The 19,571-nt window shown below is 42.2% G+C and overlaps 2 protein-coding genes across 9 annotated transcripts; one reads left to right on the top strand and one right to left on the bottom strand.

Annotated features, from left to right (window-relative positions):
* The first annotated feature begins 1,960 nt into the window (after positions 1-1,960).
* On the top strand, positions 1,961-4,832 carry LOC109900644 (akirin-2-like). The gene is made up of 5 exons (XM_020496362.2): positions 1,961-2,510; positions 3,202-3,345; positions 3,568-3,705; positions 3,795-3,866; positions 3,994-4,832. The coding sequence occupies exons 1-5, from the start codon at positions 2,333-2,335 to the stop codon at positions 4,002-4,004; spliced, it is 543 nt and encodes a 180-aa protein (XP_020351951.1). The 5' UTR covers positions 1,961-2,332; the 3' UTR covers positions 4,005-4,832.
* LOC109900642 (CMP-sialic acid transporter) lies at positions 4,828-18,093 on the bottom strand. 8 transcript variants are annotated; one of them, XM_031837040.1, is made up of 12 exons: positions 17,268-17,658; positions 11,833-12,083; positions 11,611-11,730; positions 11,417-11,510; positions 11,256-11,304; positions 9,094-9,274; positions 8,450-8,609; positions 8,186-8,338; positions 6,205-6,271; positions 5,938-6,114; positions 5,587-5,721; positions 4,828-5,408 (listed from the first exon to the last, which is right to left on the bottom strand). In XM_031837040.1, the coding sequence occupies exons 4-12, from the start codon at positions 11,507-11,509 to the stop codon at positions 5,281-5,283; spliced, it is 1,143 nt and encodes a 380-aa protein (XP_031692900.1). In that variant the 5' UTR covers position 11,510; positions 11,611-11,730; positions 11,833-12,083; positions 17,268-17,658; the 3' UTR covers positions 4,828-5,280. The 8 variants fall into 8 exon arrangements, with proteins under 8 accessions (XP_031692900.1, XP_020351950.1, XP_031692902.1 ...); XM_031837042.1 differs by lacking the exon at positions 17,268-17,658 and adding an exon at positions 17,845-18,050 and having other exon boundaries at positions 4,872-5,408; XM_031837043.1 differs by lacking the exon at positions 17,268-17,658 and adding an exon at positions 13,673-13,780 and having other exon boundaries at positions 4,872-5,408.
* Positions 18,094-19,571: the final 1,478 nt, after the last annotated feature.

The raw sequence follows: 19,571 nt of genomic DNA, 5'->3' as shown, positions 1-19,571 counted from the left end.
AGAAGAAATACAATTATATTGTAGCGACCCGCACTGACAGCTGTGTGTCATGTGTTGTTAGGCTATTGGTTGTGTTGTACTTACTAGTAGTACCCAGTGTTCGCGGGCTCTGACATGCCAATCAACCTGCTATCTGCCAATCACGGGAATGCCTGGAATGTTCTCATACCGGGCATCCTGGTGGTTGGCGGAGTGGCGTGGAGAGGGGTTGGGAAGGGGGATTGGTTTTAAGACCAGGTTTAACCATTGTTCTTTCTCTTATGTCTGGGCTTCACAAGAGAAGGTCACGGTTGGTTTGTGGGGTATCTTTCATTTATTTGGCGTGGGCTACGGCCAAACAGTAGCCTGTGTAAAGTTGGGTTAATAAACCGTCAATTCGTAAACTCTATCCTCTGTCTGGACAATTATTCCTTTATGATCTAGTCAGGTCATTACAATATAGCCCTAAATGCTCAAGCGCACACACATTCGTTCTGACTGTCTGCTCAGACTAACAGTCTCACCTGTTGTTCCTGTCAATTAGAAACGCAATGTCAACCAATGAACCAAAGATGCGCGAGGGAGGGCCGAGCCAACTCACTCACAGTCACACACTTAGCAGCCGAGGAGAGTGAGGAAAGACAGCTTTGAAAACAACAGCTGGAAAATGAGTCGGAAGCACAGTAGCATTTGAATAATGTAGACAATGTTAGAGCACAGTGTATAATTTGCCAAAACAAAATCTCATATAAAGCCGGTTCTACGCACAACCTACACCAGCATATGCGAACTGTGCACCCAACTGTGAAGCTAGCTGTAGCGGAGCTTCGAAATATCATGATCTGATGATTCCATATATCCAGTGGAAACGTCATAAAAACAGCAGTCTGTCATGAGCCACTGGTGCTGGAAACTCTGAATAGGCTAGTTGATACAATTTTGCAAGTTCGCTAGGGACAAGTCAAGACAGATAGAAAGGGGTGCAGACAGGCAGAGTAGAGATATGTGTGATTGAAAGATCCATCACTTATCAGGATAAACAAAAACGTTATTATTGAAATTAAACTGTTCCACGAAAATGCGCATTATAACAACAATCATAATTGGCACGTAGAAATGGTAGGATAAATTGTTATCTTCCACAAACTTGAAACTCACGAGCTGCCTATGGTCTTTAATATTAACACCCGAGGTCTCGTGAAAAAACTTGTCCACCTATGGAAATCAAAGGCCCATCCAACTGATTCGTTCTAGCGGCCCTACTTGATTGTAGTCTAATTGGGTGGCCCAGCCTAACCGAAGCAATGCACAAGCATTTAGAGACCGTTCTCATGGTGTTTTGTGATCTTCGGCCGTTGCAGGGAAGATACATCTTTAAAACACTTGTAAACCTAAATTACATCACTATCGGGAAACTGTGCCCTGAACAATCGAGAATAGGTCTACCACATAACTGTTATGTACAAGAACAATACAATTAAGTTGAATCCGATAAGCACATTCAGAAATGAGACCATCCTTTATAACCGAAGCAATGCACAAGCATTTAGAGACCGTTCTCATGGTGTTTTGTGATCTTCGGCCGTTGCAGGGAAGATACATCTTTAAAACACTTGTAAACCTAAATTACATCACTATCGGGAAACTGTGCCCTGAACAATCGAGAATAGGTCTACCACATAACTGTTATGTACAAGAACAATACAATTAAGTTGAATCCGATAAGCACATTCAGAAATGTGGGGAATGTAGTGCAAAAGCCCAACTATTGGATATGAACGTTCTGTTCTTGGTTAGTGATTAACTAATAGCTTTATTCAAATTCTTCAAATCGTTTGAACGTACTGGAGAATTTAAATTTGGTAGGTGGTTTTGGTAATCATGGTTTGTGGGGAATGTAGTGCAAAAGCCCAACTATTGGATATGAACGAATGAAAACTGTATGGCAAATACACTACATATACCAGAATAACAATCATTAATTGCGCATGCCCATTGGCTCAGAATTTGACGCCATGTTGGTTGTCATCAAGGAAAGAATTTGTCAACGACATTAGCAGAAGGAAATACGTGTCCGAATCTACTATCATCTGGTTGTATATAATAATTAACATAAAAGTATTGACTAAATTAATTTCAACTAACACTCGGCCATTACAGGGTCTGCGATTTGGATGATATTAAGACTCACATAGGCGAAACAACTACGCCATTTGTTTCTAATCTGAATTTTCCTTGAGGTAACGTTAGTCGGAGAAGAACGGCCCAGTCACAGGAACTCTGGTTGTTGTGCCCTCTGATAGCGAAAACCACAGCTTTCTCGTTTTTATAGCGAGAAGATATTGTGAACGGAATGGCTTGTGGGGCTACTTTGAAAAGGACTATGGATTTCGATCCATTGATTAACCAGGCGTCCCCCAAAAGGAGGAGATGCGCCCCAATGTCTCCAGCCGCGTACACCTCATCACCCCAGAAATATCTGCGTATGGAGCCCTCGCCATTTGGAGAAGTGTCGTCCAGACTCACAACCGGTTAGCAACATTTCATAGCTACTAGATTTGAGGCAGGCATGGGAATTTATTCATGAAATGTGTTGTTAGGGTACCTTCGTGTGAAGTTAACTGACAAATCGTTAGCTGGCTAGGAAAACTCAATTGGCTTAACGTTACAACTAGTAATTTACATACTGATAAGCTTGTAAACACTTTGCATGTGTTGTTGGCTAGCTTGTGGTAGCGACAGACATACTAACTGTCCATAAATGTTGTTTGCTAGCTAGCCACTTAGCATGGCAGCTAGGTCGGTCATAAACCTTCAACCAACAAACTAAGCTAACTACTGTAACTAACGTTAGATATTTTAAATGAGCATCATTTTACATTTAGCTGAAACACTTTACCAGCAACATAGGATGATGCCATGTCACCATATTTTGGCAGTATAACACTCTAACATGGCTAGGATTGGCACACCCCTTGTTCTCTCAAATGGCTGTGCACAGGAACTGCCTCGGGAGTGTTTGGGATTGTGTTCTCATTTGCTAGGGAAGTGGCTAACTAGAGTTTTACTGCTTCTCTTCTCAAATTAAGGTCATATTGTGGTTAATTACTTTAAGTATAACTACACTAACAAAGTATATTACTAGAGTATTTTGTGCAAATGATATTTGGAATAATTGATTAACTTGCCCTAACCAACTATTGCCCTTGTTCTCCAATCCAGAGCAAATCCTGCACAATATCAAACAAGAGTACAAACGGATGCAGAAGCGAAGGCACCTGGAGAACAGCATTCAGCAGACAGAGGTCTGTTGTCCCCTGGAGTCACAATCGCATAGCTCCATCCTTAGTGGATCCAGTCTGCCAGGTATGTCCAGTCTGCTTTTACTCAGGAAGGACATCAGTAAGAATAAAGACATGTCTTAGGGTCTTCATCAACTGGATACCATTGGTTGTCCCACAACAATTTCTATCCCTTTTGTTAGCTTGCAGTTGTATGCCCCTTGGCTTCATTTAATGTCAGAATTATTTTAGGGTAAGTGGTTTTGAGAATGTTCTCCCTGATAATATACTCTCATTCTCCATACAGGTACTATCTCCCCATCTAGAAAAGAGCAGCCTCTGTTTACCTTGAGACAGGTTGGGATGATATGTGAACGACTGCTTAAAGAACGAGAGGAGAAGATAAGGGAAGAGTATGATGAGATATTGACAACAAAACTAGCAGGTATGTCGGAGAAACTGTTTCTGTGACTTGTTTTCTGCAGAAGAAGGTATTGCACAATCCATTTGTCTGACCTTTCGTTCTTTCTGCAGAACAATATGATGCTTTCGTTAAGTTCACTCACGATCAGCTAATGCGGCGATTTGGAGAGCAACCTGCTAGCTGTGAGTAACAAACTATCAGCGACATGCCTCCCCCTTGATAAACACCCCTGTCAATTCTGTACCATGCTGAATGTTAACCTTTGTTTCCATTAATCTGTATTTATAGTTGCTCTCTCTCCCTCTCCAGATGTTTCCTGAGTGAAACCCGATGTTTGATGGAATACCAGTTTCCCCATTTTATTATCGCTGAAAACTCCTCAGCTGATTCTCTGCCAACTGTATTCTCCAGGGACTAAGTGGGTCTAGTTGAACTCGTAGCAGTGCCATATCTCCCCTGTGGGCACAGGCTGCCTCAAACTTCTGTCAGTGGCAACTACGTTCTCTTCGTCTGGAATTTGGTATGTGTCCCAGATGGCACCCAATTTCCTGTATAGTGCACTATTGATTACTGCCCATATGGCTTGTCAAAATTAGTGCACTATATAGAGGGAATAGGGTGCAATTTTGGATGAAGCCTTGGCCTGCTCCTGGCAAAGCATATATGGACCTCTGCTACCTATTACTCTACCAGTGGCCTGTTTTCATTGCTGTATTGATATTTATTCAGGGTTTCTTCTGATGCCTTTTTTGTTAGTGATCTGCTAGGCTTGTCGCAGATGTTTGCTCTTGCCAACTAGATTGCTGTCCTTGTCAAGCCCAGACAATGAATAACAAGTTGGCATTATAGGCCAAACAGACTGGCACAGGCTACGACTCTTCTGCCAGTTTTTGTTCCAAAGATGCCACATTTTTTAGCAAATCAACATGCATCTTTGCAGGGGTGGTGGTCACTACAAAATAGTGGATAAACTAAGGAAGCGTCTGGCCTAGACTCCAGAAGAGGACATCCTGGCCTTTTATCAGTTGTGGTTAGCTTGTACTGGTAAATGACTGTAGTTTTGCTTGACTTTTGTTCGCTATGTAGATTAATGGACTTGGGAAAAGCTAAATAATAAAAGCTATACATTAAAGGATGTTCTGGTTTGACATTGTGGTATTTTTCATTAATTGTAGTTATCATTTGGCAATGCATAACAGTTCAGATTTATTGCCATTAACTTTGAGGGTCAACAAATGTATTTTGAATGTTCAAAACAGATGACCCAAGATTGTATTATAGATAATGACAGCTACAACAATAACATGATTGTCAGCTGTATATACATTTAGTACTGTGACAAGTGGAATGACTGACAAAGGTCCGTGACTAACAGCAGTAACACAGTCAACAAAAACAGGTCATTTCTATGCCTCAGCTCCACAATCGCCACAGAATATTGAAGTGTATTTTAAAATCCCTTCCCTTAATTTATGCTCCAGCATTAATAAATTAAAGTTCCTTGCCGACGCTCTTATTCTATACGCAACAGAGGGCCTCGGGCAGGTCCAGCTCAGTGGTCAGGAAAGGCCATAAACGTTTAAGTTCTTCCAGGCCTCAAACAGTGATCAGTTTCTGCTTGGCATCCTTGTCTGCTCTTGGAAGCTTGGTGGTGTCTTGTTTTGGGAGTCCATACAGGTATATGGAGATACACACTAGCATTGCTCCACTGGCAAAGTTAACAGCTGAAAGAAAAGAGAAAATGGTTACTGAACCTGCAATGGACTATAAATTCACTCACAGCCAATATATGTTGGTCAGATTCTATTTTTATATAATATATTAACACGAGTGTCAAAGCCCAGTGTCTGAACAGTAACTCATGATAGTCCCTGCCCACAGAGATCTGATTGATCAACTCACTTATCTGTAGCCCAAACAGAGCGACAGATGCCACAGTAGAGAGAACGATGGCGGCTGCAGCAGAGAAGCCTTTCATGATATTGTCTGTGTACTTCACCACCACTGATGTGTACAAACCACCCACACTGGCCAGAACTGGAAGGATAAAATAACAAATGTAACTTCAATGCACAAGATAAATTCAGGTTAGGAAAATAAAAAACATCCCCAGGCATGGTGGAATAGCAAGAAAACCTTAATTGCATAAAAATCTGCTTTGCTCTTTGGGGTGGGTATCTATATAGCACTTTGTGACAACTGCTGAAAAAAACAATTATTGTGTTTATGTATCAAGCTTAAAATTTGACTCACAAACTGCAAAGCACACCCAAGGCGTGTAACCATAGAAGAAGCCTTTCTGTATAACCTGAGTACCCTCAGTCATGTAAACAACAGCGAGGGTGACCACGATGCCAGACAGGTACATCTGGATGTTCCGCACCCATAGGGATGTGTCTGAGCTCTTCAGGACCTTCTCAAAGTACACACCTGTTCAAACACAAAGTGACACCATTAAATATAACCTGCCATTATCATGGAATATTAAAAGGTATGAAGATAAAAATTAAGATACATTACCTGCAAATCCGGAGCAGAATACAGCGATAGCAATGGCCATGAACCCCCAAAAAGGGTTCTGCTCAACCTGATAAGATTAGAACATGTGTAACATCCTTACCAAATCCTTGGATTCTAAACAAGCCATTATGAACCCTGATTGGCTTATATCAAACCATGTACCAGAGGTATGACAAAACAAATATTTTTACTGTTCTAATTACATTGGTAACCAGTTTATAATAGCAATAAGACATCTCAGGGGTTTGTGGTATATTGCCAATATACTATGGCTAAGGACTGTATCTAGGCCTTCCGTGTTGCGTCATGCATAAGAAAATCCCTTAGCCGTGGTATAACCGCCATACAGTGCATTCAGATCCCTTCACTCTTTCCACATTGTTAGGTTACAACCTTATTCTAAAATATATATTTAAAACAAATTATCCACATCAATCTACACACAATATCCCATAATGACAAAGCGAAAACAGATCAAATAAAAACGTATTCAGACCCTTTGCTACACTGTTTCCATTGATCATCCTTGAGATGTTTCTACAACTTGATTAGAGTCCACCTGTGGTAAATTCAATTGATTGGACATGATTTGGAAAGTCTATCTGTACAAGGTCCCACAGTTGACAGTGCATGTCAGAGCAAAAACCAAGCCATGAGGTCGGAGGAATTGAGCTCCAAGACAGGATTGTGTTGGGTACCAATAAATGTCTGCAGCATTGAAGGTCCCCTAAAACACAGTGGCCTCCATCATTCTTAAATGGAAACCGTTTGGAACCACCAAGACTCTTCCTAGAGCTGGCACCCAGCCAAACTGAGCAATCGGGGGAGAAGGGCCTTGGTCAGGGAGGTGACCAAGAACCTGATGGTTACTCTGACAAAGCTCCAGACTTCCTCTGTGGAGATGGGAGAACCTTCCAGAAGGACAACCATCTCTGCAGCACTCCACCAAATCAGGCCTTTATGGTAGAGTGGCCAGACGGAAGCCACTCCTCAGTAAAAGGCACATGACAACCCACTTGGAGTTTGCCAAAAGGCACCTAAAGAACTCAAACCATGTGGAACAAGATTGTCTGGTCTGATGAAACCAAGATTGAACTCTTTGGCCTGAATGCCAAGCGTCACATCTGGAGGAAACCTGGCACCATCCCTGCGGTGAAGCATGGTGGCAGCATCATGCTGTGGGAATATTTTTCAGTAGCAGGGCCTGGGAATCTAGTCAGGATCGAGGGAAAGATGAACGGAACAAAGTAGATCCTTGATGAAAACCTGCTCCCGAGCGCTCAGGATCTCAGACTTTGGCGAAGGTTCACCTTTCAACAGGACAACGACCCTAAGCACACAGCCAAGACAACGCAGGAGTGGATTCGGGACAAGTCTCAATGTCCTTGAGTGGCCCAGTCAGAGCTGGACTTGAACCCAATCTAACATCTCTGGAGAGACCTGAAAATAGCTGTGCAGCGACGCTCCCCATCCAACCTGACAGAGCTCGAGAGGATCTGCAGAGAAGAATGGGAGAAACGCCCCAAATACAGATGTGCCAAGCTTGTAGCGTCATACCAAAGAAGACTCGAGGGTGTAATCACTGCCAAAGACGCTTCAACAAAGTACTGAGTAAAGGGTCTGAATTGTTTTTTGTGTGGTTTTTTTTATCAACTTGCAAACATTTCTAAAAACCTGTTTTTGCTTTGTGGGGTATTGTGTAGACAGATTTTTTTTTTTTTAAATCAATTTTAGAATAAGGCTGTAACGTAACAAAATATGGAAAAAGTGAAGGGGTCTGAATACTTTACAAAAGCACTATATACACCACACCCCCACGTGCCTTATTGCTTAATAAGAACATCAATGAACTCATCAATACACTTGACATGTCCATTGGCAAGGTCTCCCTTGTACAATAAGTCTTCTGACATCAAATGGGTGTTTTTAGATTAATGCAGGTTAACTTTAAAAAATAATGCTAGACAAATACCAAGGGTACCTGGACTTTAGTGGCCTCTGCAGGTTTCCACTGGACCAAAGCAACACCCCCACACAGCATGCAGACAGACAACCACTGCAGCCTGCTGAGAGAGCGGTTCAGCATTAGGACCATGCATAGGGCTGTGCACGGGATCTTCAACTGATAGGTCACCTTGGTAGGGAGATGCAGTGGAACAGTGAGCATATGAACCAGGAAGGAAGTATACAAGTCAATTATTAATGTGCAGTTTTCTGAAGAAATCATTTAATTTCAAGTTAATACCTGATACACAGCTGCATCAAGATTGCTCAGGGCTATGAAGGCCATGTTATTCTGAATCGCATAGACCACAGAGGGAACACTCAGTTTCAGCAGCTCTTTTGGACACTGAAACACATGTTCAACTATGGATGCTTTTAACCTGCCAAAGCTGCCAGCTTCTCTGCAAGGTGAAAATTAAAACAAACATATACAAAAGTTGAGCAACTAGGGCATTAATTATTTCAACAAAATACTTGATACAAGGCAGAGATTAACATTTAAGGTCTGAAAGGCACTCCCCTATCGGGCAAGTCAGGAGTATTCTTTGGTTGCTCAAAGATTATGATCAGTTTAACTAAAGTAGCTATTTTCATAGGACTACTGGAATACTTTGCATGTTGGTAATCAGTGTAAAAAAAAAAGTATATATAATCTGCCTAATGGCGCTACCAGAGGGCAGGCTCAATTTACTTGCCCGGGCAATATGGCAAACTATTATGTCAATCCCTTCAAGGGTATTCTATATATTTATTCAAGGCTGAGACCACTTGGATAGCAATCACTTGTTTAGTTTACACATGGATTAGGAACATTATTTGGTCTGTCATGAAAACACAGGATATAGAATAGGTGGCAAAGCCGGGCCCTAGATAAAGCCTACTTACTTGGTCAACATCCCAAGGCTCAAGAACAATTTAATAACCTCTGTGACGCATACTGCTGTTGTAGAGAAGTACATAGCTGTTGATGATATGGTCCTTGTGTATCGTAATACCACAGTGTAAGTTGCTGCCACCATTGTCATCACTGACAGACAGTACACCTTGAACACCACACTCACTGGCTCTGTGGAGAGAGGACAGAGTCTTGACAGCAGAAAGTGTAAAGTTGACAGCAAGTAGGTCAGTGAGGCAAGGAACCAGAAATCACACATACTAGGCATGTTCACACTGCACCTTAGCCCAGGGCTAAGAGCCTGCTTAGTCCTGGGCTAAGGGAGATTTTAGCCTGGGGCTAAGTGTGTTCACACTTGGAACATTCTAAAATGGGCTAGCACCAACCTTAGTCCAGGGCTAGTTGGCTCTGCTCAGGAGCAAGGTTAGCACTGACTTTTCGGGACTTTCGGGACCCCAGAAACATGATGCAAAAATAGCCAGTGTGAAAAGGGATCAGAGTAACTCATTTTCATTGTCCAATCAGAAAAGCTGCACTTTCACTTAATTTGCATATGCTTGTGATGCCTCTGTAGCTATTTTGATAAGTAAATGTATACCCTTTCATCCTTCCATCTGAGGACAAAAACCTGACAAAAAAAAAACATTGCAAATACATTGGTTGCTATGGCCAACAAAAACAGGTGTTATGCAGGCTGGCTAACATCTTCTCACATAGGCAGCTAGCCAACTGGAGCAAACACCCAAGTATGGGTAGCAGGCGAGTGGGTGTGTCGAAAGTCTCCCAACTCTACAGCTGGAAGGGCAGCAAACGCTCAATATCACCTGTGTGAAGCTAGCCACAATAAGGAAGTCACAATAGTGGAATTTGGGTTTCGCATTAAAAATGAAAGTCCCCCATTGAAAGTGATGCACACCTTTATTTAACTTGGGAAGTCAGTTAAGAACAAATTCTTATTTACAATGAAAGCCTACCCCGGCCAAACCTGGACGACGCTGGGCCAATTGTGCGCCGCCCTATGGGACTCCAAATACAGCCGGATGTGATACAGCCTGGATACAAACCAGGGACTGTATTGACGCCTCTTGCACGGAGATGCAGTGCCTTAGACCGCTGCACCACGCAGGAGTCTTCCAAACAGTAGAATCAAGCCATATTTGGATATGGCTAGATATGGCTAAACAAATCCAAAATGAAATACAATTGTTAATTAACAGAAAAAAAACTTGAAATCCCCACATCTGCATTGGGGGCATACTATACAGCTTATACAAGAGATTGTGTACCCATGAAATGGGGTATCAGCCTACTCGGTGACACCCACAGAACACAACTGAGTTTACACAAATATTAGCATCTTAGCTCTTACAGTGCAACTCTAAAACCAGTGTGAAATTAACCACATTAAGCCTATAATACGTGTCGACTGTTGAACTCATATTGGACAGTAGAGCCTAAGCTAGAGATTGTTCACCCATGAAATGGGGTATCGGTCTATAGAAGTGACACCCACGGGACATAACTGTGAAGAGTTTTCACAAATATTATGGTCAATGCACTTATTGGGGGGACTTTGAAAACGGTGTGAAACTAGCCACATTAAGTTCACTACTCAACCAACAGTGTATTGAACATTTATCTTGCAATGTACAGCCTTACCTATGGATCTTAGGTCCACGGTTATCAGCCTACTCGGTGACAGTATTTAAGATACACAATAATAACAAATTGCAACAGAAATGTTTTATTCAGTATTTATTTAAAGAAACAACTTTCCAGAGGGAAGTAAAAAACAGTAACCAATTTGAGCCAATATAGGAGAAACGGACAAATTCGTCCCTGTTCTCTTTTTAATAAGACAACCGAGCAAGCTCCTGGAAAATACACAAATCAACATACACCCATGAAATATTTACAAGAAAATGTAGAATAAAGTAGATTGAAGAATAACAGTTCACCCATCAGGGCTTGTCTTCACCTATCAGGGCTGCCCCCACCTGCTCTTTACGAGCTGCAGGCTGTTCGACATTTTGTTCTGACCAGATTCTAATACTCTTGGTAATGTTGAGCAGTTGATTAGTAAAAAAAATTTTTAAAAAAAGATCGGTGTGGTAGAAAGGTGACTGAACGTCCACCTCCCTGTCAAACTGACCATCAAGGGTGATCCTGGGGCTGCAGATAACCGCACTGTTCACTTTACCCTGTAATCATATGGATATTTTAGGTTTCGCATTGATTACTAAATACTTTTCAACACATGCACACTTAAACATATATTGATGACTTTTCTACCAATAACAGTAAATAACATACCCTGCGAGTCGGCTGAAAGTACTTATTTGCCTCCACGCGGCTGAACTGATGGAACGACAGCCGCTGGGTGTCCAACCTTGCCTCTTCCCCCATGCTGTAATAATAGAGGTATTAGACACCTATAATTTCTGGTCTGGATAGTGTACAAGTGCAGAGAAAATAAGGAACAATCACATTCAATTCTAACATCTTACACTGTGGATCACAAGGCCAGCCATTGGAGGAGCAGGTGGTGCTGCAAGAGGGGGTCCTGCTGGGGGTGTACTAGAAGTAGTTGTCTTGGAGATCTGGCCAATCTTGCCTCCACTCCCATCCTGAAATGAATGCATTAGACACTTCATTTGACTGGACTATGCATAAATGCATTAAAAAAGAGAGAAAAAAGTGATGATTAAAATGAGACGTTATCTTCTTACACTTTAAATCCCAGCAGAAGTAGGCCTAGCAGCAGCCATGCACCACAGTCCCTCAAACGAAGTGTCTGATCAGCGTGGCCAAAATTGCAATCCCATAATCATCACTCAGGTGTACTTTATTGTGGGACCAGAGGGAAGGCACAAGTCACACCTAGCTCCCAGGCTTGGTCTTCATACTCCAATGCCAGCTGCTACTGGTACTTTGGATCCTTTACGACGTCAATGCGACGTGGGAAGTAATGTACAAAGGCCTGCAAATAATTACATGTGACATTCCAGGGTTTTAGTCCTTTGCAAAACATGGTCGTGGAAATTGTGATTTTCACTTACGTCATTCCTTTATGCTACTAGTAACGGTAATTAAGGATTTACTCAAGTCCACTTGAACAGAGCATCATGGAGGACTTCTTTAAACCTTTTCCCTGCCTGATCGATGAATGGACAATGGCAGGGACAAGGCCGTGTGGTAACACAATCCCATAAACCTCTGCCTCCAGATGTGGAGCTCTGGCTCCAGGAGAGAGGACATGAAGCCAAGTCTGGTCAGCATGACCTGTGCTACCAGCTCGGTTTGACATGGGCACAATATTATCCACTAAGGCACGAAGATTAGAAATACCAACCACCAGGACACACTAAGGAAAGAGTTTTTGTAACAATAAACATTTTAGAAATGCATATCCTCAAACTAAATTAAGATTGTGGACTGTAGGTGTTGCTGTGAAATACAAATAATAAGGGGGGAATAAAACTCAACTATTAAACCAAGGAACGTGCAATACAAAAGAGAACATCTTTATTTCTAGTCTGTCAATTTTTTAAAAACTTTTAAACAGTTATGCAAATTAAACCAATTCTTGCCTCTTCACCCAAGATCTCTCAGCCACAGCAAGTGCGTCTTGTGGCACTTAGGGTGGGGGTTGTGTGGTGATTGGGGCCTATTGTTAGCTCTATGGCAGGATCCATATGCATACATGAAGTCTTGCATGATTGAAAGATGGAATGTCATTAAACATGATTTTGGGCTACATATCACTGACTACATGTCAAATCAAGCTTTACCGCCCTATAATAAGAGTAGTATTTTGATTTAACAATTTTCTTACATGACTAAAAATAAATATTTTGAATGGGAATGTTACAATATATTGAACATACTCAACAGGCATATCCAATTTCCTGAGTTGGATCTCTGCTAGTTTTAAAGTTATGCCAATTTCTCTATAAAATGGATCATAGTAGGCAATCACAGCCCTCCTTTTACGTGTATCATTGCACATCCTGCAAATCACCAGCAGAGGGTGCCAAATACCATAGGCCTGTACATTTTGAATGACTAACAAAGAAACAAACTATTGGTAACTGTCTACTTGAACAGAGTAAAACTGTAAATTAAGGTGAATTGGAGAGCCTATGGAACCATAATGCATGTTGTGCAGTGTGATCCTCATCTCATTTAAGTGTTGAATTTAGGCCTCAGGGTTGGGGTCAATTTGAGAAATTATATTCCAATGCAATAATTTAAGAGGTAGGTTTATCTATTTCCATTTACTTCTAAATAAGCGGACAAGGATAAGCTATTTATGTCAAGTTCTCTCCATTTTGTAAATTCAAATCACTTCCTGAATTGACTGACTTCAATTCACATTGACCCCAACTCATGTCACTGTTGGAGCTACAAACATAAGCATTTCGCTACACCCGCAATAACATCTGCTAAATGTGTATGTTACCAAAATATTTAATGTAGGCCTATTAAATTAACATAGGCCAACATACAAAGAGTACTAGTTACAACAAAATTGACCAATAACAAAAGCACCATTGACACCCTTCATACCTGATAAAGCAATGAGGCCTCTCTCCAATAATTTCTCTCTTCTTTTTCTCACCTTTATTTAACCAGGTAGGCTAGTTGAGAACAAAGTTCTCATTTGCAACTGCGAGCTGGCCAAGATAAAGCATAGCAGTGTGAACAGACAACACAGAGTTACACATGGAGTAAACAATTAACAAGTCAATAACACAGTAGAAAAAAAAGGGGAGTCTATATACATTGTGTGCAAAAGGCATGAGGTAGGCGAATAATTACAATTTTGCAGATTAACACTGGAGTGATAAATGATCAGATGGTCATGTACAGGTAGAGATATTGGTGTGCAAAAAATGGGTGGGCTATTTACCGATAGACTATGTACAGCTGCAGCGATCGGTTAGCTGCTCAGATAGCAGATGTTTGAAGTTGGTGAGGGAGATAAAAGTCTCCAACTTCAGCGATTTTTGCAATTCGCTCCAGTCACAGGCAGCAGAGAACTGGAACGAAAGGCGGCCAAATGAGGTGTTGGCATTAGGAATGATCAGTGAGATGCACCTGCTGGAGCGCGTGCTACAGATGGGTGTTGCCATCGTGACCAGTGAACTGAGATAAGGCGGAGCTTTACCTAGCATGGACTTGTAGATGACCTGGAGCCAGTGGGTCTGGCGACAAATATGTAGCGAGGGCCAGCCGACTAGAGCATACAAGTCGCAGTGGTGGGTGGTATAAGGTGCTTTAGTGACAAAACGGATGGCACTGTGATAAACTGCATCCAGTTTGCTGAGTAGAGTGTTGGAAGCAATTTTGTAGATGACATCGCCGAAGTCGAGGATCGGTAGGATAGTCAGTTTTACTAGGGTAAGTTTGGCGGCGTGAGTGAAGGAGGCTTTGTTGCGGAATAGAAAGCCGACTCTTGACTTGATTTTCGATTGGAGATGTTTGATATGAGTCTGGAAGGAGAGTTTACAGTCGAGCCAGACACCTAGGTACTTATAGATGTCCACATATTCAAGGTCGGAACCATCCAGGGTGGTGATGCTGGTCAGGCGTGCGGGTGCAGGAAGCGAACGGTTGAAAAGCATGCATTTGGTTTTACTAGCATTTAAGAGCAGTTGGAGGCCACGGAAGGAGTGCTGTATGGCATTGAAGCTCGTTTGGAGGTTAGATAGCACAGTGTCCAAGGACGGGCCAGAAGTATATAGAATGGTGTCGTCTGCGTAGAGGTGGATCAGGGAATCGCCCGCAGCAAGAGCAACATCATTGATATATACAGAGAAAAGAGTCGGCCCGAGGATTGAACCCTGTGGCACCCCCATAGAGACTGCCAGAGGACCGGACAGCATGCCCTCCGATTTGACACACTGAACTCTGTCTGCAAAGTAATTGGTGAACCAGGCAAGGCAGTCATCCGAAAAACCGAGGCTACTGAGTCTGCCGATAAGAATTTGGTGATTGACAGAGTCGAAAGCCTTGGCAAGGTCGATGAAGACGGCTGCACAGTACTGTCTTTTATCGATGGCGGTTATGATATCGTTTAGTACCTTGAGCGTGGCTGAGGTGCACCCGTGACCGGCTCGGAAACCAGATTGCACAGCGGAGAAGGTACGGTGGGATTCGAGATGGTCAGTGACCTGTTTGTTGACTTGGCTTTCGAAGACCTTAGGCAGGGCAGGATGGATATAGGTCTGTAACAGTTTGGGTCCAGGGTGTCTCCCCCTTTGAAGAGGGGGATGACTGCGGCAGCTTTCCAATCCTTGGGGATCTCAGACGATATGAAAGAGAGGTTGAACAGGCTGGTAATAGGGGTTGCGACAATGGCGGCGGATAGTTTCAGAAATAGAGGGTCCAGATTGTCAAGCCCAGCTGATTTGTACGGGTCCAGGTTTTGCAGCTCTTTCAGAACATCTGCTATCTGGATTTGGGTAAAGGAGAACCTGGAGAGGCTTGGGCGAGTAGCTGCGGGGGGGGGGGGGGGGGGGGGGGGGGCGGAGCTGTTGGCCGAGGTTGGAGTAGCCAGGCGGAAGGCATGGCCAGCCGTTGAGAAATACTTGTTGAAGTTTTCGATAATCATTGATTTATCGGTGGTGACCGTGTTACCTAGCCTCAGTGCAGTGGGCAGCTGGGAAGAGGTGCTCTTGTTCTCCATGGACTTCAGTGTCCCAGAACTTTTTGGAGTGGAGCTACAGGATGCAAACTTCTGCCTGAAGAAGCTGGCCTTAGCTTTCCTGACTGACTGCGTGTATTGGTTCCTGACTTCCCTGAACAGTTGCATATCGCGGGGACTATTCAATGCTATTGCAGTCCGCCAATTGAGATCAAGCTGAAAGTAGCATCACCAAGCTGAGTCAACCAAGGTATGAGTTCAACCAAAGTGTGTAAATGTTGTCCCATTTCTCTGGTTAAGGGGATATGACACCCCTCCCATTTTGCAGATAGGCCTATCAAATTAGAGATAGGAAGGGTTGTTGTGTAACTGGAGGAGCACAAATTAAAGTCCTACTCCAGTTTTTTTTACTCTTTAGTGTGTACTTTACTGTATTTATACTTATATCAGGCCAAGCGATTGACTTGATGCATTTTTGGCACATATCAAGGCGGGCGTTGGGCTGATTTAAGTGTAAAGGTGCATCACCATTAGGATAATATAGGTAATTAACTATGCCAGTCCATCATGGATTACATTGTCTTTGAAGCAGTTCGTTTTTCAAATTAATTAGCTAAGACACGAATATTTGTTTACAAACTCTACAGTTGTGTTCTGTGAGTGTCACCGAGTAGCATACCTTGTCCCGGACCTGCTGTTTTTCCTACTCTCTCTCTAACGCAAATTCCACTATTGTGGCTAGCTTCACACAAGTCTCAATTTCCGTCGGTTTTCAGTCATTTATTCTGTTAACATTTATCTAGATATTATCATGGATGGTAATATTGTTGCATGCTTTTGCCTGGATCAGAAAAGTTGATGTCTCGGCCGTGAACAACATTCTCTGTGCAGGGGCAAGATCACATTTCAAAAGTGAAACCTTGTTTCCGAGGTCAGGGAAAGGAGGCAGCAATGTTTTCAAACATTCATTATTGGAAACAAAATGCTATGCTAGCAGCAAGGGGACCTAATATGCTAATAAATGCCTTGCATGTAACAAATGGTCGCGTGGCTGAGTGTTGGTCGCATCAGCAAGTTACGTTTGTCCGTTTGCCCAGGGCTTTGGAATACACAAGTGTGAATCCAGGGATAAAAGCTTAACAATGCAGTTTGAAAAGGGCTAATGTGGACAGACACTTGACGTGATTCGTTATTTTCTGAATTCGTTTACAAAAACAATATTTGCAGCCGGGGGATTGGTTTAGCAAGATCCACCTTTAGCAAGATCCACCTTGCTAAATCTGCACCTGGCTAACTAGCTAGCTACATAGCATTTGCGCTTCCATGATTCAGAGACGACTCTTTTCCGTTCGCAACATAAAACACACGGTTTAACTTGCTAGCAAATAAATTCACACCCAATAATATTACTGATTTAAACGCTAACTTACTGCGTTTAGTTTCGAAACATGAAAGACTAGCTAGCCATCTAAACGTTAGCATTGCAAGTAGCTAAGAATTGCAAATTTCACTTACCGTTAGCCATGGTTGGCTAACTTGATTGTTATGGTGCGTTGTAAAATGAATGGGTATTTAACGTTGAACGAACGAACCAGACTTCAAACCATTGTTATCTGTCTGCATCTAAGATGCATCCAGCTGCAGTCCCGGAGCCGAGCCGCCTGTCACCAAGCGAATCACAAATAGAACAATGAGACTGATTTTTCACCGGATGTATAAATGTCAAGCATTCGCTTGATGTTTGTCAATTATATAATGGCAGTCCGCAAACCAACGTTAAATGTGCATGCCACCAACTTTATTAATCTTTATTTAACTAGGCAAGTCAGTTAAGAACAAAATCTTATTTACAATGACGGCCTAACCCCGACAACGCTGGTCCAATTGTGCACCGCCCAGTGTGACTGCACATCAAATTCAGGAACTTTAACACCTGCTCCTGTATGCCCACTAACTGGGTCCTTGGATCCATCTGTGAAATTTAGCAAAACAGTCATCTAGAACAGTAGCAATGGGATGCTCAACCTCACAACCTTACCCGAAAAGCTAATGACAATTTTTTACGGCATATATCCAAAAGCATCTCACCTACCTCCACAAGTAAAGCACATACAGATGTTGATTTAAACGCATCAATACATATCCTTAAAGCTATTTACTGGATTCTGTCCAGTTTCTGAAGCCAAGTCTTCGCCGCTCTTCCATAAACTATACACCTGCAATCAATTGTCGTCCTGATCAGAGCCCTATAAATATCCATTAACGATGGTCTGTCAGCACCCCATTCGTAACCAGAGACCGAGGGCATAAGATTCACCACCTTCTTACACTTTGTTTCAACATGTATGACACGACCTTTCCATATATATCACTCATTGAACCATAGACCCAAATAGTTGTACTTAGAAATCCTCCCCCCTAGGCTGTCCATACAGAAACACCTGTATATTATCAGCAACTTTCTTCTTCGAGAAGAACATTCAAGACGTCACCACTGACAATTTAAAATCCCAGTCAATCGACAATCTTTCAACATCCACTGCAGCTTGTTGAATAGATTTGATCACAAGAGACATTCCTTCCCCTCTTCCATATAGCTCCATCAGCATATAGGGAAGCCCCAATACCCTTACCTACATTCAAATACACATCATTAATCATAATGTTGAACAAAATAGGACTGATTGTATTCCTCAAGGCAGTGCTATTGTCAACTCCATAGGCATCAGATAAAATTGATCCTATTTTAACTTGCAGAGCAATTAAATAAGGCAGCCAAAACCCAGTTATATAATCTCCCACCAATACCAAGTCTCATCTTAAATTAGTAGGCCTTCTCTCCATAGCGTCATAAGCCTTTTCAATGTCAAAAAAGACAGTAGCCACTACTTCTTTCATGACCAGACCAGAGTTTTCTCAACTTCATTTCTCACCTTTACTAATGCATCCAAAGTAGATCTACCTTTACAGAACCCACTTTGACATCGACTCAATAAACCTCTATCAATCATCTTTTCCATCAGTTCACACAAGTTAGAGGTCAGTGTTATTGGTCTGTAACTATCAGTGCATGAAGGGTCCTTACCAGGCTTTACAAAAGGTGATATTACTCCACTTTTCCAACCAGAAGGTCTAAGCGCCTCACTCAAATCTTATTAAATAAGCCCAGGAAAACATATTTGACCTCATCAGGTAGATGCTTAAACATCACAGCACAATTGATCATGACCTGGGGCTGTATATACACAGCCTATTAAAGCTGAACGCATCTCATGTATGGTAAAAACAGCATCCAAGGAAGAGTCAACAGTATCCCTTTTCTTATACACATTAACATGAGCATTTAAAAACTCCCACCTGCGGTGCTTATATACTTCAGCCAAATTAACCCAACTATGTACCCTAGCAAATGTCTTCCCCAACAAGTCAGCTTTTTTTTATCAGTTACGGACATTTTTTGACACACAACCAAAACTATTGGGCTTGCTTCTTCCAGTCATCTTCTTCAACATAGACCATAAATCCCCCAGTTCAGTACCCCTGCCGATTGTAGAGCAGAACTGTCTCCATGCATTTATCTTGACAGACTTAATGATCCTGCGTTCTAAAAGCGCTCTTCCTTTGAAAATCAACAAATTAACATCACAGTTCATGGTACACGAAATCAGAAAATGATCACTTCCAACAGTAGAATCATTCATTCCATTCCATTCACACAGATGCAAGAGTTAGAAGCCATTGTGAGGTCCAGGCAGTATGCAACCCCTCTAACAACAACTCTTGTACCACACCCATCATTAAGACATATTAAAATGTTCT

The sequence above is a fragment of the Oncorhynchus kisutch genome, linkage group LG12 (assembly GCF_002021735.2).
Source record: "Oncorhynchus kisutch isolate 150728-3 linkage group LG12, Okis_V2, whole genome shotgun sequence".
In the NCBI taxonomy this organism is placed as follows: Eukaryota; Metazoa; Chordata; class Actinopteri; order Salmoniformes; family Salmonidae; genus Oncorhynchus; species Oncorhynchus kisutch.
This window is presented reverse-complemented; position numbering and strand designations above follow the sequence as displayed.